This window comes from Rhinoderma darwinii, chromosome 2 (assembly GCF_050947455.1).
Source record: "Rhinoderma darwinii isolate aRhiDar2 chromosome 2, aRhiDar2.hap1, whole genome shotgun sequence".
Taxonomy (NCBI): domain Eukaryota; kingdom Metazoa; phylum Chordata; class Amphibia; order Anura; family Rhinodermatidae; genus Rhinoderma; species Rhinoderma darwinii.
This window is the reverse complement of record NC_134688.1, coordinates 259,250,984-259,277,304: the sequence shown is the minus strand read 5'-3', so window position 1 is coordinate 259,277,304 and position 26,321 is coordinate 259,250,984. Positions and strand designations below refer to the sequence as shown.

General features: G+C 45.1%; 1 protein-coding gene across 1 annotated transcript; it reads right to left on the bottom strand.

Moving 5' to 3' along the window:
- Positions 1-881: 881 nt before the first annotated feature.
- Positions 882-7,670, bottom strand: LOC142741107 (gap junction alpha-2 protein-like). The gene is made up of 3 exons (XM_075850500.1): positions 7,549-7,670; positions 7,257-7,355; positions 882-2,138 (listed from the first exon to the last, which is right to left on the bottom strand). Exon 3 carries the CDS (start codon positions 2,130-2,132, stop codon positions 1,122-1,124), a length of 1,011 nt encoding a protein of 336 aa, XP_075706615.1. The 5' UTR covers positions 2,133-2,138; positions 7,257-7,355; positions 7,549-7,670; the 3' UTR covers positions 882-1,121.
- Between the last annotated feature and the right edge of the window lie 18,651 nt (positions 7,671-26,321).

The window sequence follows — 26,321 nt, the reverse complement described above, 5'->3', positions numbered from 1 at the left end:
GGGCTGGGGGTGTCCCTGCTCGACCGGGTGAGATCGATATTAGTATTGATCTCACCCGTTTAACCCCTCAGATGCGGCGATAAATAGCGTGCGCCGCATCGGAGTTGTTTTTGAGAGAGGGAGGGAGCTCCCTCTCATCCCACTGACACCCGGCGATAAGATCGCCGAGTGTCTGTGTCTCTGATGGCAGCAGGGGGCCTAATAAAAGGCCCCCAGGTCTGCCTGTAGTGAATGCCTGCTAGGCTATGCCAAAGGCATGACCTAGCAGATGCCTGTCCGTTTTAAACGGACAGTCAGTAATACACTTCAATATAAAAGTATTGCAGTGGATTAGAATAGCGATCGGATGATCGCCTATTACTTTATTTAACCCGCACGGTAAACACCGTAAAAAATAAAATAAAAAACATTGGAAAAATTGCTGTTTTCTGTGAATCCTGACTTTAAAAAAAAGTGATAAAAAGTGATCAAAAAGGTTGCATCTACTCCAAAATGGTACCAATGAAAACTACAAGTCGTCCCGCAAAAAACAAGCCCTCATACAACTTGTCCCGCAAAAAACAAGACCATATACAGCTATGTCGACGCAAAAATAAAAAAGTTATAGCTCTTCGAATGGGACGATGGAAAACGTAAAAAATGGCTTGGTCATTAGGGCCCAGAATTCAAGCAGGGGGAAGGGGTTAAATAAGAAATGCTGTGGAAAAACTCTTCAGCGTGAGAATTTAGCCTATGGTGGTCAATGGACTTTCTTTGCTTCAGGTATATATTGGAGCAATAAATTTAAGATGCCTTGAAAGCCAGAATTTGTTATTTTTTTGGTTTAAGTCCTTTTCTATCACAAAGCCACAAACAATACTTTGTACAACGTGTGCCAATATTTTAGTTTATTTTCGGGTTTATGCTTAACATTGTGAGAGAAACAGCCACTAAAAAGATGCAGACCTCTTCTGTAATATACATTTTCTTTTTCTAAAGGTCATTGTACCTAGACAACTTTGCATTGGCTCTATACAGCGTTTGCTAAACCACATACTCAAACCCCAGGAGGTAGATTCACCTAAATAAGAAAGTCACCCTTACAATTTGAAAAAATAAACATGTAATCTCTTCAGAAAGAACTAGACATACTGTTTGTGCGCGGACTGCGAGCTACATGTAATAGCTGCCAAGTTGGCCACTAATCCCGGAACATCTGTAACTACCATGGATAAACCGCTTTGGGACCAGCAGTCCGATGATGCCTTGGCCTTATCAGTACTGTTAAGCTTTTGTCCCATGTGGATGCTTGGCCAGTGATGTCTACCAGAGCCTTTGTCGTACACTGGTAGCTCTTGGTCACTTGGTGGAGGATTAGAGTAAGACGGATGAGAACTGGCTCCATTTGGTACACTTTTTAAAGAGATAGGAACAGAACAAAAAGGCACTTCCATCTTTAAATCACGTTTATGAAATTGTTTGCTGCAAAGGTGAATAAGTTCAAGCAAATTGAGTAACAAAGATATGAGAGAAACCACCAACATGAAGATGATGAAGATAGTCTTTTCCATGGGCCGGGAAACAAAACAGTCCACTTTGTGAGGACAAGGCACTCTTGAACACTCAAAAATTGGAGGCATCACAAAACCATACAAATACCACTGACCGAAAACAAATCCAGCTTCAAATACAGTTTTGAAGATAACACTGGCTGCATAGGTGTAGACTAAGGCTCCATGAAGTTTAATCTTTTTGGTAGATGATTGATTTTTGTTATTATTCTCCAACTTTGATTCTGTAGTTTCAGAACTTATTTCTTTAGCATTCCCCTGCTTTAATTTTTCCTCTCTCCTGGACAAATAAATAACATGTCCAAGGTAGATCAAGGTGGGAGTGCTAACAAAAAGGAACTGCAGCACCCAGTAGCGGACATGCGAGATAGGGAAAGCCTTATCATAACAGACATTGGTACACCCAGGTTGATTTGTATTGCACGTGAAGTCAGACTGCTCATCCCCCCAAACAGACTCTCCTGCCAAGGTTAGGATAAGTATTCTGAAGATGAAAAGCACTGTCAGCCAAACTTTTCCGATGAGTGTGGAATGTTCTTGGACCTCATCAAGCAATATTTTAAGCAGATCCCATCCTGCCATATTTCACTGAGAATAAAAAAAAAAAATACAGGAAAGTAAAATAAACACCTTATAACTTCTATTTATACATTGTATTATAGAACTAAACATAGAATCACTTTTTAGGGCATACGGACATCATAGGGGGGAGGGGAGGGGGGGGGGAAGGGAAACCCCCTGAGTGGCTTCAGAGAGCTGCTAACAAGCAGCGGTTCTTGCTCTGGTGGACCCAGCTCGTTCGTTCGAATGGCTGCCCTGTATTTCTACATTTTCCCTATAGAGGCCGCTGCAGCAGAGATGTCTGGTTGGCTGCAGGATTCCATATAAAAGGCTATTTACACCTTTGAGGGCATATAAAAAAAAAAAAAATAGATTAGTCAGTGTGTTTAGTGTAACTTTGTAATTAATCTTAATTAAAAAATAGTTTTACTTTTGGAGATACAGCTGTTCGTATTCTCTATATCGTTCGCTTTACACTGAATCAGTCAGTCCAGTGGACTAGACAGGTTCAGTGTCGGCAGGTCCTGCGTGTCTGACACGCAGGATCCACCTGTTAGGGTATGTGCACACGATAACGACCATTACGTCTGAAATTACGGAGCTGTTTTCAGGAGAAAACAACTCCGAAATTTCAGACGTAATTGCATGTACTCGCGTTTTGCGATGCGTCAATTACGGCCGTAATTTGGAGCTGTTCTTCATTGGATTCAATGAAAAATGGCTCAAATTATGCCCCAAGAAGTGTCCTGCACTTCTTTGCTGAGGCAGTCATTTTACGCGTCGTCTTTTGACAGCGACGCGTAAAATTAAAGGTCGTTGGCACAGTACGTCGGCAAACCCATTGAAAGCAATGGGCTGATGTTTGCAGTCGTATTGAAGCCATCTTTTGAGGCGTAAATCGAGGCGTAAAAAATGCCTCGTTTACGCCTGAAAATAGGTCGTGTGAACCCAGCCTAAACGATCACATCTAAGACCTGCCGACACTGAACCAGTCAGGTCCGTGGAACTGATTCAGTATAAAACGAGCGATAAAGCTGCTCTGTATAGTAAAACGATTTTTTAATAAAGACTGATTACAAACTTATACTAAACACACTAATCTATTTAAAAAAAACACCAAATAAAAATAAATAAAACAAAAACGACCTCAAAAAGGTGTACATAGGCCTTTTGTGTTTCATCTAAGGCTATCCCTTTAAAGGCTTTAAAGGAATAGCCTTAGATGAAACAACCACTTTAACTAATAAAAGGATGTATACAGTTCTATTCTATAACTTTTGTTAAAATATTCTTTATTTAGCTTTTCTTTCATACTAATATGTTTAGAGACATGTTGAAAGATCCATAAAATTGTTGAAATAATCTATGAAAATAAATAAATGCAGTCCTATAAATTCACCATGTTGAAAATGGTTAAACTGAATCCAGATTTAGGCCCGATTCAGACGAACGTGGTGTTTTTGCGCACGCAAAACACGCTGCGTTTTGCCTGCGCAAAAGCCACTTACCTGCTCCGTGAGGCAGCATCATATGATGCGCGGCTGCGTGCTTTTCGCGCAGCCGCCATCATTATGACACGTCATTTGGATGTTTGTAAACAGAAAAGCACGTGGTGCTTTTCTGTTTACATTCATCCTTTTGACAGCTGTTGCGCGAAACAGGCAGTTCGCACGGAAGTGCTTCCGTGCGACCTGCGTGGTTTTCACGCACCCATTGACTTCAATGGGTGCGTGAAATACGCCGAGATATTGAACGTGTCGCGCTTTTTACGCAGTGGACAAACGCTGCGCAAAAAGCACGGACTGTCTGTACTGCCCCATAGACTTCTATCGGTCCATGCGTGCCGCGTGAAAACCACGCGGCCTGCACGGACGCAATTCACGTTCGTGTGAATCCACCCTTAAAGGGTTGTGTCCAGAAACATTGATGGATTTTTTCCTAGTACCACTTCTTCATTCTACCAATTGAGGGGAGTCACAGTGATTGGACCCTCTTGATCGGACATTTATGGCATATCCAGATGAAATTACATGAATGTCTCAACTGAGACAGCCTCTCTAATGACCTGTTCACGTCAGCGTTAGGCTGGGTTCACACGAGCATGTTATGTCCGTAAAGGACGGAACGTATTTCGGCCGCAAGTCCCGGACCAAACACACTGCAGGGAGTCGGGCTCCTAGCATCATACTTCTGTACGATGCTAGGAGTCCCGGACTCTCCGTAGAACTACTGTCCCATACTGAAAACATGATTACAGTACGGGACAGTTGTCATGCAGCGAGGCAGGGACTCCTAGCATCGTACATAACTATGATGCTAAGAGCCCGGCTCCCTGCAGTGTGTTCGGTCTGGGACTCGCGGCCGAAAGTAACGCTTCCGTTGCTAATGGTTTCCGTTTGTCTCCGTTCCGTAAGGTTTCAGATTCTTTCGCCTGAAACAATAGCGCAGTCGTCTGTGCTATTGATTCAGTCCAAATACGGAAATCTTACTCAACGGAGACAAACGGAAACCATTAGCAACGGAAGCGTTACCATTGAAATCAATGGTAATGCTAACGGAAAGCAATGGTTTCAGTTTGCCTTTCCGTTGATGGGTTCCTCCGACGGAAAGTTCTGACGGGAACCCATCAACATAACTTAACACTGATGTCAACGATAATGCAAAACTAAAAACAGAATGTGCAATGTTTTTGTATGGCTGGAGGGTGAGCCCCAGAATAATTTCTTCTAGTGGTCCCACAGTACCCCAGTCCAACACTGGCAAGTGCTCTGCTTTTTCTCTGCACTAGGCCCATAGAGTTTCTGATCATGGATATCTAGATACTGAAAAAACATGCAAGTGTTTTCACATGGCTACCCTGTCTAATTATATAAAAGCCTTTTATCAGTCAAGGCACTGGTTTACCTATATTTATCAACTCTGCAGGCAATATAGAATAGCAATGGGAAGCGCAGTTTCTTTGAAATGGCAAAACCAGAATATTTTCAAAACAATATTGGGTTGCCCAAATGGAAGTATACAACATGTTTGTGTAGCAGAGCTCGTGTATAAAGATAATCAAATAGCTTGGTTAGGCCTTAGGCTGGGTTCACACGACCTATTTTCAGGCGTAAACGAGGCGTATTATGCCTCGATTTACGCCTGAAAATACGGCTCCAATACGTCGGCAAACATCTGCCCATTCACGTCCTGTAATTTACGCGTCGTCGTTTGACAGCTGTCAAAAGACGATGCGTAAAATTACAGCCTCGTCAAAAGAAGTGCAGGACACTTCTTGGGACGTTTTTGGAGCCGTTTTCTCATAGACTATTGAAAACAGCTCCAAAAACGGCCGAAAAAACGGCGCGAAAACGCCGCGAAAAACGTGAGTTGCTCAAAAAACGTCTGAAAATCAGGTGCTGTTTTCCCTTGAAAACAGCTCCATATTTTCAGACGTTTTTGGCTCAGCGTGTGAACATAGCCTTATTCACATAGCGTAGTTTTGGTACAGTTTTTGAATATCTTTTCTTTTATCAAAACAGTGACTAGATGAACTAATGAGAATAATACGCCTTTCTTTTATACTTCTCTATTTAAGATCTACTCCTGGGTTTAGCTACAGAAAATAAGTTCACAAACTGCACTGTGTGAATGAGGCCTTATGAAAAGTTGTGCACCATGCTCAACTACTAAGTTGTAATGTTGAAACCTCATTGTTAGGCTTCATTCAGACGAATGGGAATTACGTCCGTGCAACGCGCGTGATTTTCACGCGCGTCGCACGGACCTATATTAGTCTATGGGGCCGTGCAGACATGTCCGTGATTTTTACTCAGCGCGAGTCCGCTGAAAAAGTCACGACATGTCCGTTCTTTCGGCGTTTTGCGCGAATCATGCACCCATTGAAGTAAATGGGTGCGTGAAAACCATGCATGCCGCACGGAAGCAAAAATGCCACGCTCGTGTGAACCCAGCCTTAGGGGGGGATTTACACGAGCGTGTGCATTTTTGCGCACGCAAGAAACGCTGCGTTTTGCATGCGCAAAAGCCACTTAACAGCTCCGTGTGTCATCAGATAGGATGTGCATCATTATGACACTCCGTTTGGATGTTTGTAAGCACGTGGCGCTTATCTGTTTCCAAACATACTTTTGACTGCTGTTGCGCGAATTATGCGCGTCCCACGGAAGTGCTTCCGTGTGGTGCGTGTGATTTTCACGCACCCATTGACTTCAATGGGTGCGTGATGTGCGAAAACCGCAGAAATATAGGACCTGTAGCGAGTTTTACGCAGCGGACTCACACTGCTCAAAAATCACTGACAGTCTGCACTGCCCCATAGACTTGCATAGGTCTGCGCGACACGCGTGAAAAACACGCGGGTGGAACGGACGTATATCGCGTTTGTGTAAATCCGCCCTTACGGAGTGGTATTTTCTTGTGAATCACTTTACTATATAGATACACATCAGCGCTAAAGGCTACAAATATTTTGTTCGCTTACAATAGTGATATAATTAGTTGCTTACAGAGACTATGGGCCTCATTTATCAACACTGTCTAAGGCCTTATTCACACACATTTTTCTCAGTGTGCTGTCGTTTTATCAACGGAAACCACACTGACTTAAAATGGACACACATGGTACTTTTTTTTTGCGGACTCAAATCGGGCACGCTCACGTGAATAAGGCCTAACAGAAAAACTAACCTTGTTGCCCATAGAAACCATCCTCAATGCAACTTTAATTTTTCCACATCAATACAAGAAAGTAAAGCGGAGCTCTGATTCGTTGCTATGGGAAACCAGGCCAGTTTTTCTATTAGAAAATAACACTAAATAAGGCCCAAACACATGTAGAGTTTGAGTGCTTCTTTCACCTGCAGAAGCCGTGAGGCCAAAAACCACATTGAAAAACCGCAGCAGCGCGTGGTAAAACTCAGTTTTGCAGAGTGGCAATGGCCGTCCTGCAAATGGACGGTACCATTCGGCATGTGTAAAGTGCATTTACATGAGAAACTTCTGATTAGTGAATATTGGCACTAAAGGCATTTGTTAACCCATATAGAGAAGGGTAAATGTATAAAGTATCATTGGGTGGGCAGAGAGAAGAAAACGCACTAATATTATTCTGTTGTACACCTTAGTAGCGCATACTACACATACATAGAATACTTGCGATTCGTGGGAGGCCTGATGGCTGTTCGCTCTTCATTCATAGGCTTCTCCACAGCCAGTTTCGCTTGATCATTTGAGGCATTCAATCTTGAGCAAGAACAAAAAAAAAAGGAAGGGAACACATCAATTTGGCTTAGGAGAAATGTTGGCTTTTTTTAAATACAGTAAAGCGCGATGCACCGCATTATCACGATGCATTATCTGTAGTTTACCACAGGTAAACTTATTGTGCTATTTGAACTCCGTTATCAAAAATGAAACAGTTGAATGACAAATTCACCTCTGCTAAATCTGCATCCACCACATCTAGCCCTGGACAAAGTCTAGTGGACACTTTGCACTTCTCCTACACAGGTGTGGTCTCCAAATGAGAGGATTGCCATTACAGCTATATAGTTTACAGCAGTGGTGGGCAACATGGCTTTGGCTCTTGATGGTGTATTTATATGTGTTGTTTTAGTTGTGGGTTTTGCTGCAAAAACGGTTACAAATACAGGGCCAAAAATGACTCACCCCAAGGGCTTATTTATGCATTGTGGTCATGTTGCGTTTTTTTGCTTTGTATTTTGGGGGGTAATCGTGGCAAAATGCTGTGGTAAAAACTACGATGTGTGAATAAAACCTTAGGCCAGGTCTCCATGGCGTTTAATCACGTGGGATAAATTGCATTACAAAATAACATGCACAGGTAGTCAATGGGATTACATGTATCCGTGATTATTGCAGAAAACCAATTGAACGCACAAGGCTGGGTTCCCACAGTGCAGATTTGCTGCAGATTTTGCATGCGTTTTTTAAGCCAAAACCAGGAACGGAACCTAAACAGAAGAAATATATAAAGTAAGGCTTTATAGGTCTGCTCTCCTGGCTCCGATTCTGGTTTTGGCAAAAAAAAAAAAAAGCATGCTAAATCTGCAGAAAATCTGCACTGTGGGAACCCAGGCTTACTTGTGAAAATCATGGCTATCATACAGCATGCGAGTTTGCACTGTGATCTCTAATGCCGCAAACTAACAGAATATTATGGACCTGTTAGTTCGGATGATCAGCACCACAGCTGGGATGGGATTTGTGGCTGTAATGCGGGCAGAATTGTGTCCAGTTTCAAATATGTTTGCATGTGGTAAAAAAAAAAGTATCAAAATTGCACATGGTTTCATTGCGATTTACAATGTTTTTTTTTTGTGGCCAGGCGTTTTTTACAGATTAAACGCATTTGTTTTGCACGTTTCCCCTGTAAAAATGAATAGCCATAAACCTGATACCAAAACTGCGGCAAGTCGCAGTAAAATATTTTTCATTCGTATTTGTAAACCAAATCTATAAGTGGCTCCATAATACGGAAGAGGTATAAATCTTTCCATAAGGGTATATTCACACAGTGCAGTATTTATGCAGATTTTGTGCAGTTTCTGACACTACAACTAGGAGTGGATCTTAAAGAGGCTCTGTCACCACATTATAAGTGGCCTATATTGTACATGATGTGATCGGCGCTGTAATGTAGATTACAGCAGTGGTTTTTATTTAGAAAAACGATCATTTTTGACGGAGTTATGACCTTTATTAGCTTTATGCTAATGAGTTTCTTAATGAACAACTGGGCGTGTTTTACTTTTTGACCAAGTGGGCGTTGTAGAGAGAAGTGTATGACGCAGACCAAAAAAAATAGGTAATTATTCCGTCAAAAATGATAGTTTTTCTAAAAAAATAACACTGCTGTAATCTACATTACAGCGCCGATCACATCATGTACAATATAGGCCACTTATAATGTGGTGACAGAGCCTCTTCAAGGCCAAATGCACGCGATGCTTATTATGTGCGGATTTGCCACGTGTAGTTTCATGCGACAGATCCGCAGTGTAATACAGTACCAGCAAAGTAAATGGGATTTCAAGAAATCTCATTTACACTGTACAGATTTGTTCTGCACATAAATTTACCTGTTGTGCGTATTTTACAATCCACTGCAGGTCAATTTATCTTGCGTTTCCGCTTGCGAATTGTATCTAACTATTTTTTAAAAAGCCGCAGCATAAAGCCGCACTTATTTCCGCATCAGAACGTAAAAAACTCACCTAAAAATGCATCAAAAGACGCACTGACAGGTACGGATTTTACCTGCGGAATTAAGTGCGTTTACCTGCTATTTATATGAAGATTTTCTGCACCAAATTCCGCAATGTTTACATGTAGCCTTAGGCACATGACCGTGCATCACGGTCCTCTGACGGCAACGGAGATCCACTTCCATTGGCGGACCGTGCTCCCATATCAAGTATGGGAGCACAGTCCGTAAAAAGCAAAAAATAGGGCATGTCCTATCTTTTGCGGAGCCTTTCTATGGCACGGACACTTTCCCGTAAATATATGGGAAGGTGTCCGTCAGCCATAGAAATAAATGGGTCCGTAATTACGGATGAAATCTACGATCGTGTGTATGTGGCCTAAGGGAGTAAAAGATTCCGCTTACCTTTTTTTGAACAACTGCCGAATGTGGCTTAAAAAACGGCACCAAAAAACTGCATCAAACTGCACTGTTTGCATGTACTCTCATTTTGTCTTCGAAATACTAATGCAAAATGCTGACGAAAGTACCGCTATGTGAATGTGGTCTCACGTAAAGATGACTAAGGGAACGGAATCCAAGCGTCAAATACACTCATGTAAACAAGCCCTTCATATCCATTATTGTGACAGGCTTTTTTACAAAAAATTTTTCACAGCTTTTGTGCACTGTACACTGTTGGACCTTGTCGAATTTGCGGATGCATGACATTGCATTTCCACAGAATAACATTGCATGCGATATTGCAATGAACTGTACCGTGCATGTGTTTAACCTTTAATAACTATATGGCCAAAAAAAGCATAGCAAACATTTTAAAGTCGCTGTAAAAATCATGAGGTAAAATCACGCGTGTTTTGTCGGACAGCACACTTCAGGCCTGTGTAAATACACCCTGAGGCTATGTTTATATGGCATATGTTTGATGCAGGAAAATACGGGACTGATTTCAAGAGAAAACTGCCATTGAATCTAGGCATTTTTGGAGCTGATTTTCAAATAATTTTTTGAAGCGTATTTGTAGTGTCAATGGAGAATTAGCCTCAAAACGTCTCAAGAAGTGATATGTCACATCTTTTTTACGAGGCTTAGGGTATGTTCACACGTCTTATTTTCGGCCATTTTTCAGGCCGTAAACAGCCGAGAAGTGCTTCCGTGTGGTGCGTGTGATTTTCACGCACCCATTGACTTCAATAGGTGCGTGATGCGCGAAAAACGCACAAATATAGGACATGTCGTGAGTTTTACACAGCAGACACACGCTGCGTGAATATCATGGACTGTCTGAACGGCCCCATTGACTAACATAGGTTCGTGCGAGGCGCTTGAAAATCACACGCGTTGCACGGACGTATTATACGTTCGTCTGAATAAGCCCTAAGTTATGTACTGTATTATGTTCGGAGGTACCGTATTTCATCTGTATTTGTTCCATTTTTTGTTAAAAGATAACTATAATTTTGCTGCTTTTGTAATTTTCTGTAATGTTGGAGAAATACGGATGGTAAAAAATAGAACAAATAAGCACATGAAAACGGCAAAAAACAGAAAATGGATTTTTAAAATCAACACATTGACTTCTATGGGCTAAAAACGCAATGTGCATATAAAAATGGAAATGTGAATAAAACCATTTAAAGAGGCTCTGTCACCAGATTCTCAAATCCCTATCTTCTATTGCATGTGATCGGCGCTGCAATGTAGTTAACAGCAAAGTTTTTTTTTTTAAACGTTCATTTTTGGCCAAGTTATGAGCTATTTTATATTTATGCAAATGAGGTTTGAAATGGACAACTGGGCGTTTTTTTTTCTTATGTCCAACTGGGCGTGTATTGTGTTTTTAACTGGGCGTGTTTACGTGTATGACGCTGACCAATCAGTGACCAGTCAGCATCATACACTCCTCTACATTCATTTACACAGCAGCGATGTGCAGCCACATACACAGAGATTAACGTTAATCAAATGTCCTGATAATGAATACACATGAAATCCAGCCTGGATGTCATGTGTATTCAGAATCCTGACACTTCTGAATCTTTTCTGTGAGATTCCTAGCAAGTGAAACAAAATCTCGTTTACCTCGGTAATCTCGCGAGATTTCACTTCCCTTGCCGGAGTCTCACAGAAAAGATTCAGAAGTGTCAGGATTCTGAATACACATGACGTCCAGGCTGGATGGTCATGTGTATTCATTATCAGGACAATTGATTAACGTTAATCTGTGTCTGTGGCTGCAGATTGCTGCTGTGTAAATGAATGTAGAGTAGTGTATGATGCTGACTGGTCACTGATTGGTCAGCGTCATACACGTAAACACGCCCAGTTAAAAACACAATACACGCCCAGTTGGACATAAGAAAAAAAAACGCCCAGTTGTGCATTTCAAACCTCATTTGCATATATATAAAATAGCTCATAACTTGGCCAAAAATGAACGTTTTAAAAACAAAACAAAAACGTTACTGTTATCTACATTGCAGCGCCGATCCCATGCAATAGGAGATAGGGATTTGAGAATCTGGTGACAGAGCCTCTTTAAATGTATTGGTAAAAAATAAAAAATAAACATTTTGAATAAATATGAACCGTAATTCGCAAGTGTGAATGAGCCCTACGACTTCATTCAGACAGGCGTATTTTGGTCAGTAGTTTTGCTTTCTTAACCCCTTAACCCCTTGAGGACCAAGCTCATTTTGGCCTTCGGGACCAGACCCATTTTTTCAAATCTGACATGTGTCACTTTATGTGGTAATGACTTGGGACTGCTTTTACCTATCAAAGCAATTCTGAGATTGTTTTCTCGTGACTTATTGTACTTTATGATAGTGGAAAAAATTGGTCGATAAATTCAATATTTATTAGTGAAAAACACCACAATTTTGTGAAAAATTGCAAAAATTTGCATTTTTCTAAATTTAAATGCATCTGCTTGTAAGGGCAGATTCAGACGAACGTTGCGTTTTTGCACGCGCAAAAACCACTTGACAGCTGCGTGTGTCATCCGTGTATGATGCGCGGCTGCATGATTTTCGCGCAGCCGCCATCATAGAGATGAGGCTTGTCGACGCCCGTCACTGTCCAAGGTGCTGAAAGAACTAACTTATCGGCAGTAACTCTTTCAGCACCCTCGACAGTGAATGCCGAACACAATATCGAGAAACCTGTTAAAAAAAAAAGAAAAAGTTCGTGCTTACCGAGAACTTCCCTCCCGGCCGTTGCCTTGGTGACGCGTCCTTGGTGACGCGCCTCTCTTGACATCGGGCCCCACCTCCCTGGATGACGCGGCAGTCCATGTGACCGCTGCAGCCTGTGCTTGGCCTGTGATTGGCTGGAGCCAAACTTCGTTTTTTTTTTACAGGTTCATGTATATTGGGATCGGAAGTCACTGTCCAAGATGCTGAAACAGTTTAACTCTTTCAGCACCCTGGACAGTGACTATCTCCTGACGTCGCGTACCGGAATTTTTTTTGCCGGGTTCGGCCAAAACGAGTTCGGCCGAACCCGGTGAAGTTTGGTTCGGTTGTCCGGGTTCGCTCATCTCAAAGACACTCCGTTTGGATGTTTTGAAACAGAAAAGCACGTGGTGCTTTTCTGTTTACATTCATCCTTTTGACAGCTGGTGCGCTGTTTCAGTCGGTTCGCACAGAAGTGCTTCCGTGCGACCTGCGTGGTTTTTCACGCACCCATTGACTTCAATGGGTGCGTGATGCGCGAAATACGCGGAGATATTGAGCATGTCGCGCTTTTTGCGCAGCTGACAAACGCTGCGCAAAAAGCACGGACTGTCTGTACTGCCCCATAGACTTGTATTGGTCTGTGCGTGGCGCGTGAAAACCACGCGGCCCGCACGGACCCAATACACGCTCGTGTGAATCCCCCCTAAGACAGGCAGTTATACCACCCAAAATTGTTGCTAATTAACATCCCCCATATGTCTACTTTAAATTGGCATTGTTTTTTGAACGTCCTTTTATTTTTCTAGGACGTTACAAGGCTTAGAACTTTAGCAGCAATTTCTCACATTTTCAAGAAAATTTCAAAAGGCTATTTTTACAGGGGCCAGTTCAGTTGTGAAGCGGCTTTTAGGGCCTTATATATTAGAAACCGCAAACAAGTCACCCCATTTTAAAATCTTCACCCCTCAAAGTATTCAAAACAGCATTTAGAAAGTTTCTTAACCCTTTAAACGTTTCACAGGAATTAAAGCAACGTAGAGGTGAAATTTTCAAATTTCATTTTTTTTGGCAGAAATTCATTTTTAATCTATTTTTTTTTGTAACACAGAAGGTTTTACCAGAGAAATGCAACTAAATATGTATTGCCCAGATTCTGAAGTTTTTAGAAATATCCCACATGTGGCCCTAGTGTGCTAATGGACTGAAGCACTGGCCTCAGAAGCAAAGGAGCACATAGTGGATTTTGGGCCTCCTTTTTATTAGAGAATATTTTAGGCACCATGTCAGGTTTGAAGGGCTCTTGCGGTGCCAAAACAGTGGAAATCCACCAAAAGTGACCCCATTTGGGAAACTACACCCCTTGAGAAAATTATCTAGGGGTATAGTGAGCATTTTGACCCCGCAGGTTTTTTTTCGGAAATTATTGGAAGTAAGCCGTGAAAATGAAAATCGACATTCTTTCAAAGAAAATGTAGGTTTAGCTAATTTTTTCTAATTTCCACAAGGACTGAAGGAGAAAAAGCACCGCAACATTTGTAAAGCAATTTCTCCCGAGTAAAACAATACCCCACATGTGGTAATAAACGGCTGTTTGGACACACGGCGGAGCTTAGAAAGGAAAGAGCGCCATTTGGCTTTTGGAGCTCAAATTTAGCAGGAATGGTTTGCGGAGGTGTCACGGACACTGGGTTTGTGGACCCACTAGGCCGCTCCGCCGTAGCGGGGAGGCAGGTGACCAGGTCACAGTCTGAAATAGTCCGGACGGTGACTGTGGCTTCAGCAGGTGCGGAAAGTTGCGCCAGACGTGGCGGGCAGTATCCGATGAGCAGATGGCACTTGACGTGGCAGATGGCACTTGACGTGGCATATGACACTTGACGTGGCAGATGGCACTTGACGTAGCAGATGGCACTTGACGTGGCAGATGGCACTTGACGTGACAGATGACACTTGACGTGGCAGATGGCACTTGACGTGGCAGATGGCACTTGACGTGGCAGATGGCACTTGAACACGGGTAGGCACAGGAACAATGCGGAATACAGGAACGGTAACAGGGCACGGGTAACATCTGGAATGGGAGACACTAAGGGACCATTTGCGAGACAGACAGGGAAAGACTAACAACGCTCAGGCAAGGATCAGAAGGGCTGGGGCATTCTTATAGGGCAGGAAATCATGTGGGTTAATGAACATTGTTTTCATGTGCGCGCGCTGGCCCTTTAAGAGCGTGCGCGAGCGTGCGCGCGCACCCTACGGGACCCGGCCGGACGGAGCGGAAGTGAGCGCTGGCATCTCCTAGGAGGGAGACGGAGGCCAGCGCTCACAGATCCATGGCTGCGGGCGTCGGGAGGTGAGTGAACCCGACGGCCCGCGGCCATGGGCGCTACAGTATCCCCCCTCTTACGCCCCCTCCTCTTGGGACCAGAGTGAGAGAGGAACTTTTTAATAAGAGTAGGGGCGCTGAGGTTCTCTTCTGGCTCCCAGGACCTCTCCTCAGGACCAAACCCTCTCCAGTCCACCAGAAAGTCCTTCCTCCAACCCTCTTGCGGTCCAGGATCTCCTTTACCTCGAATACATCAGAAGGACCGCTGGAAGCAACTGTGGAACTAGAGGTCTTGCTGTAGCGGTTCAGGACCACTGGTTTCAAGAGGGACACATGGAGGGAGTTAGGGATTCTGAGGGTAGGGGGCAGCCGCAGCTTATAGGAAACAGGGTTAATTTGTTGCAGGATCTCGAAGGGACCAAGGAACCTGGGAGCAAACTTGTATGAAGGCACCCTCAAGCGAATGTTTCGAGAGGTCAGCCAGACTTTAGTCCCAGGAACATACTGAGGCGGCTCTCTTCTTTTGGTATCTGCCTAACGCTTCATGCGATCTACCTCCTGCAAAATAGAGGACCGGGTCTGTTGCCAGATTTGCAGGAAGTCCCCATATGCAGAGTCAGCAGCGGGTCCCTGAGATGAAGTCGACACTGGAAGAGGAACTCTGGGATGTTGACTGTACACGATGTGAAACGGAGTGGAGGTGGTGGACTCACTTGTGTGGTTATTATAAGAAAACTCCGCCCATGGTAGAAGCTGTACCCAGTTATCGTGCTGTGAAGAGATGAAGTGACGGAGATAATTTTCCATGATCTGGTTGATCCTCTCAACTTGCCCATTGGACTGGGGGTGATAGGCAGAGGAAAAGTCCAAACTCACATCCAGGAGTTTACAGAGGGCTCTCCAGAACTTGGAGGTAAACTGAACCCCCCAGTCGGACACAATGTGAAGAGGCAAGCCATGCAAGCGGAAGATGTGCTGAATGAAGAAGCTTGCCAGTCGAGGAGCAGAGGGTAGGCCGGTCAGCGGGACAAAATGTGCCATCTTAGAGAACCGGTCCACCACCACCCAGATGGTGTTGCATCCTGCTGAGAGAGGAAGGTCTGTGACGAAGTCCATAGCGATGTGCTGCCAGGGGGCACTGGGTACAGGCAGGGGTTGAAGCAGGCCGGCAGGCTTGCTGTGAGCCACCTTGTTAGAGGCACACACCGTGCAAGCAGAGACAAAGTCCAGAACATCCTTAGGTAGCGTGGGCCACCAGAAGTGACGAGCGATCAGGTCTTGGGTCTTACGGACACCGACCCAGCTAGTTTAGAACTGTGTCCCCAGCGGAGAATTCTTTTTCTGTCTGCCAACCGAACAAAAGTTCTCCCTGGAGGGATATTTCTAAGCTGCAGAGGATTGGCGGTGACAACGCAGGATGGGTCTATGATCGTCTGAAGGGACTCCACCGTGTCTTCCGTTTCGAATGATCTGGACAGGGCATCGGCCCTCACGTTCTTGTCAGCGGGACGGTAGTGGAGCAGAAATTGGAAACGGGTGAAGAACAGTGACCACCTGGCTTGACGAGGATTCAGTCTTTGAGCGGACTGAAGGTAAGTGAGATTCTTGTGGTCGGTGAAGATCAGAATGGGGTGAGCAGCGCCCTCCAGAAGATGTCTCCACTCCTCCAGTGCCAATTTGATAGCCAGTAGCTCCCGATCCCCAATGGAATAATTGCGCTCAGCAGAGGAAAACAGTCTTGAATAGTAGCCACACACTACTGCCTTTCCTTTGGAGCTCCTCTGGAACAGAAGTGCGCCTGCACCAACAGAGGAAGCGTCCACTTCCAGTGAGAACTGCCGAGATATGTCAGGGTGATGGAGGATCGAAGCTGAAGTGAAGGCTTTCTTGAGGCTAATGAATGCGGACTCTGCCTCCGGAGTCCACACCTTGGCGTTCACACCCTTCTTGGTAAGGGTAGAGATGGGGGCCGTCAGAGAAGAAAAGTTCGGAATAAACTGCCGGTAGAAATTGGCGAAACCAAGGAACCGCTGTATGGCCCTTAGGCCTTGAGGACGTGGCCATTCCAGGACAGACTTTAACTTCTCAGGGTCCATCTCAAGGCCTTGATCCGAGATGACATAGCCCAGGAAGGGCAGAGACCTCTTTTCAAAGGTGCATTTCTCTAACTTGGCATACAAGCGATTCTCTCTTAGTCGCAGAAGAACTTGACGAACGTGCCTCCGATGGGTCATCAGATCTGGGGAGAAGATTAGAATATCATCGAGATAAACTACAACACATGTATAGAGGAGATCTCGGAAGATGTCATTAACGAACTCCTGAAATACTGCGGGAGCGTTACACAGTCCGAAGGGCATCACTCGGTATTCGTAGTGCCCATCGCGGGTGTTAAATGCCGTCTTCCATTCGTCACCCCGGCGAATCCGGATTAAATTATAGGCCCCTCGCAGATCTAGCTTGGAAACATTTTTGGCTCCTCGTATGCGATCAAACAGCTCGGAAATGAGTGGCAACGGGTACTTGTTCTTGACCGTGATCTGATTGAGACCACGGTAATCAATGCAGTGTCGGAGAGATCCATCTTTCTTTTTAACGAAGAACAATCCTGCCCCAGACGGGGAGGAAGATTTTCGAATAAAACCCCTCTCCAAGTTCTCCTTGATATAGGCTGACATCGATAAAGTCTCTGGCAAGGAGGGAGGATATACTCGTCCACGGGGAAGAGAAGCATTGGGAACCAGTTCAATGGGACAGTCATAATTCCGATGTGGAGGCAACGTCTCAGCCTCTCGTTTGCAGAAGACATCCGCAAAACTGGCATACTGAGAAGGTAGATCGGAGAGTGACTGCGGCAGAGGGGGCACAACAGGACAGACTTGTGACAGGCAATGGCTATGGCATCTGGAACCCCATTGAAGAACTTCTCCAGAACTCCAGTCGAGTGTCGGGGCGTGTAGACAGAGCCATGGCAGACCCAGCAGGATAGGATTGATAGCCTTGGGTAGTACCAGGAAGGAGATCTGTTCTGAGTGAAGAGCTCCGACCCGTAATGTCACTGGCTCAGTGATGAGCATGATTGGATCAGGCAGCGGTAGACCATTCACAGAGGCAACTGCCAGGGGTCTCTCCAGACGGACTGTGGGTAGTTGAAACCGATCCACTAGATCTTGGTGGATAAAATTAGCAGCCGCTCCAGAGTCAAGATAGGCGGAGGAAGGATGTGATGCCTGTCCGGTGACGATGGCCACAGGTATCGATAATTTGGAAGAGGTTTTAACGTTTGGAGACGTTCCACCTAGAGTTGCCTCTCCAACCAACCCTAGGTACTGGAGTTTCCCGGTTTCTGTGGGCATTGACGCACAAAATGACCCTTGAGGCCGCAATACATGCAAAGTCCAGAGGAGCGTCTGCGCTGCTTCTCCTGTTCAGATAACCGGACTCTGTCTACCTGCATGGGTTCCTCAGGTAGCGCACTAGGAGTGGACAATTGTGGTCTCTGGGCAGGGGGTGCTGGTCTGTGGGCCCGGCTCTCCTGACGAACCTCTTGAGAGCACTCCCGGATTCTCATATCAACCCGGGTGGCTAACAGGATGAGGGCATCCAAGGTAGAAGGAAGGTCGCGGGCTGCCAGTTCGTCCTTGATGTGAGAGGACAGTCCCTGCCAAAAGGTCGCGACCAGTGCCTCATTGTTCCATGTCAGCTCAGCTGCTAGGGTACGGAAGGAGATCGAATACTCCCCTACTGTGGAGCCTTCCTGCTTGAGGGTCAACAGAGTGGCTGCGGCAGAGGATGTTCGACCCGGCTCCTCGAACACGGCACGAAAGGACTGCAGGAACAAGGCTAGGTCCGCGGATACAGGTCCTTGTTGCTCCAAGATTGGGTTTGCCCATGCGAGGGCCTTGCCAGCGAGGAGGGAGATAATGAACGCTACTTTAGCCTCCTCGGAGGGGAAGAGATGAGGCCGTAGCCTAAAATGCACTGTGCATTGATTGAGAAATCCTCTGCATGCTCTGGGGTCACCATCATAGCGAGGAGGAAGAGGCAGAGGAACTGAGGATCCGGAACAAACAGGGGGAGCAACAGGCAGTGGCACGGCAACAGCTTCTGGAGGAAGAACCGGGGGTGGAACAGCGAGTAGATCCAGGAAGACCAGAATAGAATTCACCGCCTCAAGGAGTTGATCCTGACGAGTGCGTAGGTCATGCATCTCTGTCTGAATCTTCTGTACTGGGGTCTTGGGCTGGCCAGCGGGTTCAATGGCCTGAGCGTACTGTCACGGACACTGGGTTTGTGGACCCACTAGGCCGCTCTGCCGTAGCGGGGAGGCAGCTGACCAAGTCACAGTCTGAAATAGTCCGGACGGCAGAGGTGTAACTAGGTTCTCCAGCACCCGGGGCAAATATTCAGTTTGGCGCCCCCCCAACCTCTTTCCCGAAATCTCCTTCCCCCTCGCCGTGTTTGTTTTCGCTACCAATCGACGTGTCATTGCTTTTTATGTAACACATTTGTACATCTTACAAGCAATATGGTTCTATACACAACACCAGAACCAAGCTCAGTACATAAATACAACACCAGAACAAATACAGCTCAATTCAGTGCAACACCTGCTGTATAGGTGTGTACGGCGTAAAACTACAGCTCCCAGCATGGCCCGAAAAATGGTAAGGATATGCTGGGAGATGCTGTTTCACAAAAAATAAATCCTATCATAATCATCTCACTGCAGATCATACAGTGACTACAGTGCTGATTAGAGGCAGAATAAACATTTACATTAAAGAGGCTCTGTCACCAGATTATAAGTGCCTTATCTCCTACATAATCTGATCGGCGCTGGAATATAGATAACAGCAATGGTTTTTATTTTGAAAAACGATCATTTTTGAGCAAGTTATGAGCAATTTTAGATTTAGTTTCTTAATGCACAACTGGGCGTGTTTTTACTTTTGACCAAGTGGGTGTTGTAAAGAAGTGTATGAGGCTGACCAATCAGTGACCAATCAGTGACCGATCAGTGACCAATCAGCGACCAATCAGTGTCCTACACTTCTCATTGTTTCAGCCCAGCTTCTTTCACTGCACAATCTCACTGTGCTGTGGATCATGCTGGGCTGGAACAATGAGAAGTGCATGACGCTGATTGGTCACTGATTGGTCAGCCTCATGCACTTCTTTACAACACCCACTTGGTCCAAAGTAAAAACACGCCCAGTTGGTCTTTAAGAAACAAAATCTAAAATTGCTCATAACTTGCTCAAAAATGATCGTTTTTCAAAATAAAAACCACTGCTGTTATCTACATTACAGCGCCGATCAGATTATGTAGGAGATAGGGCACTTATAATCTGGTGACAGAGCCTCTTTAAGTGACTCACCGGTGACGTCTCAGATTCTAGTTCTTTTTCTCCATCCGGTCCAGACCTCTATGATGAATTCTCCCGGTCACAGCCCATTTCTGCAGTTTGCCGCTCACATGTCTTCAGCTTCTCACTTTTCCAACATCTCTGCACCTATAAATAAATATAAAGTTATCATTATACCACACACAATGCCCCTAAATATAATAGTGCCATACACTGCACCTCTAATTATAATAGCACCATACACCGTGACACACACACACACACACACACACACACACACACACACACACACACACACACATACACACACACACTGTGCCCCCTGTAGATAGTGCCCCCATATAGACCACCCCTGTATATAGTGTCCCACAAATAACTCCCCCTATAGTGCTCTACAGATAGCCCACCCCTTTATATAGTGCTCCACAGATAGCCCACCCCTGTATACAGGGGTGGGCTATCTGTGGAGCACTATATACAGGGGTTGACTATATGTACAAGGGGGCTATATACAGGGGTGGGCTTTCTGTGGAGCACTATAGGGGGAGATATTTGTGGGATACTATATATAGGGGTGGGCTATATCTACAGGGGGGCTATATCTACAGGGGGGCTATATCTACAAGGGGGCTATATCTACAGGTGTGGGCTATATCTACAGGGGGGGCTATATCTACAGGGGGAATATATCTACAGGGGTGGGCTATATCTACAGGGGTGGGCTATATCTACAGGGGTGGGCTATATCTATAGGGGGGGCTATATACTATATAGCCCCCCCTGTAGCTATAGCCCACCCCTGTATATGGTGCTCCATAGATAGCCCACCCCAGTATATAGCCCCCCTGTAGATAGACACTCCCCCGTAGATAAAGCCCCCCGCGTGTAGATAAAGCCCCCCCGTAGATAAAATCCCCCTTGTAGATGAAGGCCCCCCGTGAAGAAAAAGTCCCCCCCACCGCAGACAAAGTCCCCCCGTAGACAAAGTCCCCCCCCCGCAGATACAGACACACACTTTTATTACAATTAAAAAAAAAAAAAAAATTCAAACTCACCTTATTCCCGCTTCCACGCCGTCCGGCAGCCATGGAGACCTGCTCTCTTCTGCGCAGGTCTCCTGGGGGTTGAACGCGGCGTCTATGAAAGGTGCTGATTGGCTGGGCAGGATGACTTTCCCTGTCAGTCAGTCAGCGCCTTTCATCGACGGAAGCGTCACTGGTACAAAAGGTACCAGTCGCTTCATTTGTGGAGAGGTGCTGAATGGCCGGGCACGGAACGTGCCCGGTCATTCATTGCTTCTAATTGTACCTGTGTCCTTGCGACACAGGTACAATTATAGTGCAGGAGGAGGGGGCGCTGGCGCCCCCCTATGAACCGCGCCCGGGGCACATGCCCCGCCTGCCCCCCCTAGCTACGCCCCTGCGGACGGTGACTGTGGCTTCAGCACGGATGGAGGCAGGTGCGGAAAGTGGCGCCAGACGTGGCGGGCAGTATCCGATGAGCAGATGGCACTTGACGTGGCAGATGGCACTTGACGTGGCAGATGACACTTGACGTGGAAGATGGCACTTGACGTGGCAGATGGCACTTGACGTGGCAGATGCCACTTGACGTGGCAGATGGCACTTGAACATGGGTAGGCACAGGAACAATGCGGAATACAGGAACGGTAACAGGGCACAGGTAACAGCTGGAACGGGAGACACTAAGGGACCATTTGCGAGACAGACAGGGAAAGACTAACAACGCTCAGGCAAGGATCAGAAGGGCTGGGGCATTCTTATAGGGCAGGAAATCATGTGGGTTAATGAACATTGTTTTCATGTGCGCGCGCTGGCCCTTTAAGAGCGGGCGCGAGTGTGCGCGCGCACCCTACGGGACCCGGCCGGACAGAGCGGAAGTGAGCGCTGGCATCTCCTAGGAGGGAGACGGAGGCCAGCGCTCACAGATCCATGGCTGCGGGCGTCGGGAGGTGAGTGAGCGCTACAGGAGGCCAGGTCAGATTGACAAAGCCCCTAAGGGACCAAAACAGTGAAAACGCCAAAAAAGTGACTCCATTGAGAAAACTACACCCCTTGAGGAATCCATCTAGGGGTGTAGTGAGCATTTTGACCCCACAGGTGTTTCATAGATTTTATTAGAATTGGGCAGTGAAAATAAAAAAAAAATCCTTTTTCTTCAATAAGACGTAGCTTTAGCTCCAAATTTTTCATTTTCTCAACAAACAAAAGGAAAAATGAAACCCCAACATTTGTAAAGCAACTTCTCTGGAGTACGGCAATACCCCACACGTGGTCATAAACTGCTGTCTGGGCACACGGCAGGGCTCAGAAGGGAAAGAGCGCCATTTGCTTTTGGAGTACAGATTTTGCTGCATTTGGTTTCTGGTCACTATGTCTCATTTAGCAAAGTCCCTGTGGGACCAAAACAGTGGATCCCCCGGAGAAGTGACCCCATTTTGGAAACAACACCCTCAAGGTATTCACCTTGGGGTGTAGTGAGCATGTGAACCCCACAGGTGTTTTGCAGAAATTCGTGTGCACACGTTGTGGGAGAGTGAAAATGGGAATTTTTGCTTAGATACGCCAATATGTGGTGCCCGGCTTGTGCCACCATAACAAGACAGCTCTCAATTATTATGCGGTGTTTCCCTGTTTTAGAATCCCCCTACATGTGGCACTAATCTTTTGCCTGGACATTCGACAGGGCTCAGGAGTGAAAGAGTACCATGTAAAATTGAGGCCTAATTTGGTGACATATAAAGTATTGGTTCAAAATTGCAGAGGCTTTGATGTGAAATAATAAAAGAAACCCCTGACAAGTGACCCCATTTTGGAAACTGCACCCCTCAAAGCATTTATAAAGGGGTGCAGTGAGCATTTTCACCCCACGTGTCTTTTCCATAAATGATTGCGCTGTGGAAGGTGCAAATTAAAAATTTCCCTAGATATGCCAATTCAGTGGCAAATATGTCATGCCCAGCTTGTGCCACTGGGGACACACACCCAAAAATTGTTATAAGGGTTCTCCCGGGTATGGCGATGCCATATATGTGGAAGTAAACAGCTGTTTGGGCACACTGCAGGGCTCAGATGGGTAGTTGCGCCATTTGGCTTTTGGAGCGTGGAATTTGCTTGGTAATAGTTTTGTTTGGAGTCTTACTGGTGTTTTACGTTTATAATGTGGGGCATATGTGAGCTGGGCAGAGTACATAAGGGGCATAGTCAGGTGGTATAATAATAAGGTCAAAAAAATAATCCATAGATGTGTGTTACGCTGTGATCGATCCTTTCTTCACAGGCCGGTGTCGCACTGATAAATGTCCTTCCTTATCCCCCCTTTGGTCCACACTCCGCACCTTTGCAGTTTGGGGAATTTTGCCGGGGAAGTGTTTTCCTGGTATAATATGGGCACCCTCGCTTCCAGCAGATATGTTTGGGCCCTCCCCTTCCTGGTTCCCTAATTTTGGTGCCTTGATACATCGCCTTTTGAAACAGAAGAATTGTTCCCCTCGGGCTGCACAACTGGATATTTTTCTTTCCTGACTTATTGGAGCCTTAACTAATTTTATTTTTTCATCGACGTAGTGGTATGAGGGCTGTTTTTTTGCCGGACGAGCTGTAGTTTTTATTGGTACCATATTGGGGTACATGCGACTTGTTGATCACTTATTATCTTTTTTTTGGGAGGCAAGGTGACAAAAAAACAGCAATTCTGGCATTGTTTTTTAGTTTTTTTTTTATACAGCATTCACCATGCGTAATAAACTACATTTTACCTTTATTCTGCAGGCCAGTACGATTCCGGCGATACCTAATTTTTAGCACTTTTTTATAACTTTTTGAACAATAAAATTACTTTTCTAAAGAGAATGTATTTTTTCTGTCGCCATGTTGTGAGAGCCATAACTTTACATTTTTTTCGTAGATGGAGCTGTATAAGGGCTTGTTTTTTGCAAGACGAGTTATGGGTGTTATAGGCACCATTTTTGGATACATGCGACTTTTTGATCACATTTTATTGAAATTTTTGGAAGACAAAGTGACCAAAAAAACAGCAATTATGGCAGTTATTTTTTTTTTTTTTTTTTTTTACGCCATTCACTGCGCTGGATAAATAACATAATATTTTTATAGTTTAGGTCGTTACGGTCGCAGCGTTACCAAATATGTATGGTTTATTATTTTTTTTCAATAGTAAATTACTTGATAAGGGAAAAAGGGGGCGATTGTGCTTTATTTTATTACTTGAAACTTTTATTGTATGTTTTACAACTTTTATTTTTACTTTTTTTTCTACAGTTTTCTTTAGTCCCACTAGGGGACTTGAAGGTCCAACTGTTTGTTTGTTGGTTTGTTTGTTCTAATACATTGCGCTACCTATGTAGTGCAATGTGTTGGAACTGTCAGTTGTTCACTGACAGCAAGCCGATCAGGCTCCGCCTCTGGGCGGGACCTAATCAGCTTCCGTAATGGCAGACAGGAGGCCATTGTAAGGGCTCCTGTTGCCATAGTAGCAGTCGCCAGCCTTGCCATCGCATGGCAGGCTGCCGATTTGCTACAAACCTCTAGGATGCAGCGATCGCAATGGATTGCTGCATCGAAGGGGTTAATGGCAGGAATCGGAGCTAGCTCCGGTTCCTGCTGATAGATCGGGGTGTCCGCTGTAACCTACAGCGGACAAACACTGCTGATGACGCCGGCTCAGCTTCTGAGCCGCAAGCTGAGCCGGCGCCATCTTGCCGATGGTACCTGAAGCATTTTAGGCCCCGCCACCGAGCGGGGCATAGGAGGCTTCCGTTGCTGGCAGACCGGGAGGTAAGTATTAGGCCTCCGATCACCTTTGCAGCCACCGGCAACCCAGTGATCACGTTGCTGGGGTGCCAGTGGCTAAAAACTCCTCACATGCTGCGATCTCTATTGAACGCAGCATCTGAGGGGTTAATCGGCCGGGTCGGATGCTAGCTCTGGTCCTGGCCGATACCTGAGAGTGCCAGCTGTAACATACAGCTGTCACCCGGCGGTGATGTCGTTGGCTCAGCTCCTGAGCTAGCTTCATCTCCATCACGTACAGTAAAGTGAAAAGGCGTTAAGACACCAGTTTTCATCACGTAACTGTACGCGATTGGGCGGAAAGGGGTTAATGACCAGCCTATTTTCGGCCTTAATGACTAAGCAATTTTTTACGTTTTTCCATCGTCTCATCCGAAGAGCTATAACTTTTATTTTTGTGTCAACATAGCCATATATGGTCTTGTTTTTTTGCGGGAGAAGTTGTATTTTTTAACAGCACCATTTTGGGGTACATATATTTTATTGATTAACTTTTATAAACATTTTTTTGGGGCGAATAGAAAAAAAACAGCAATTTCACCACACTTTTTTGCATCCAACATTTACGCAGTTTACCGTGTGGTATAAATAACACAATAACTTTATTCAGGGGGTTGTTACGATTGCAACGATACCAAATTTATATCGATTTTGTATGTTTTACTATTTTACACAGTAATAACTATTTTATTTTTCCGCCGATGCAGTTGTATGAGGGCTTTTTTTGCGGGACAACTTGTAGTTTTTTTTATTGGTACCATTTTGGAGTAGATGCGACTTTTTGATCACTTTTTATCACAAGGCAGGATTCACAGAAAACAGCAATTTTTTGCATTGTTTTTTATATTCTCTTTTTTACAGCGTTCACCGTGCGGGTTAAATAATTGAATAAGTTTTTAGTTGAGGTCGTTACGGACGCGGCGATACCAAATATGTGTCACTTTTTTTATTTTATTTTTTTTAAATAATAATAAAGCATTTTGTTAGGGGAAAAGGTGGGTTTTTCATTTTTTTTCTCTCCTTTTTTTTAATTAACTTTATTAAACTTCTTTTTTACAAGTGCCACTAGGGGACTTCACTATGCGATCCTCCGATCGCTTTTATAATACACTGCAATACTTGTGTATTAGTGCCTGTCCGTGTAAAACGGACTGGCATCTGCTAGGCCATGCCTCTCGCATGACCTAGCAGGCATACGCTTCAGGCAGACCTGGGGGCCTTTATTAGGTCCACGGCTGCCATAAAAGACACCGGTGGGATGAGAGGGAGCTCCCTC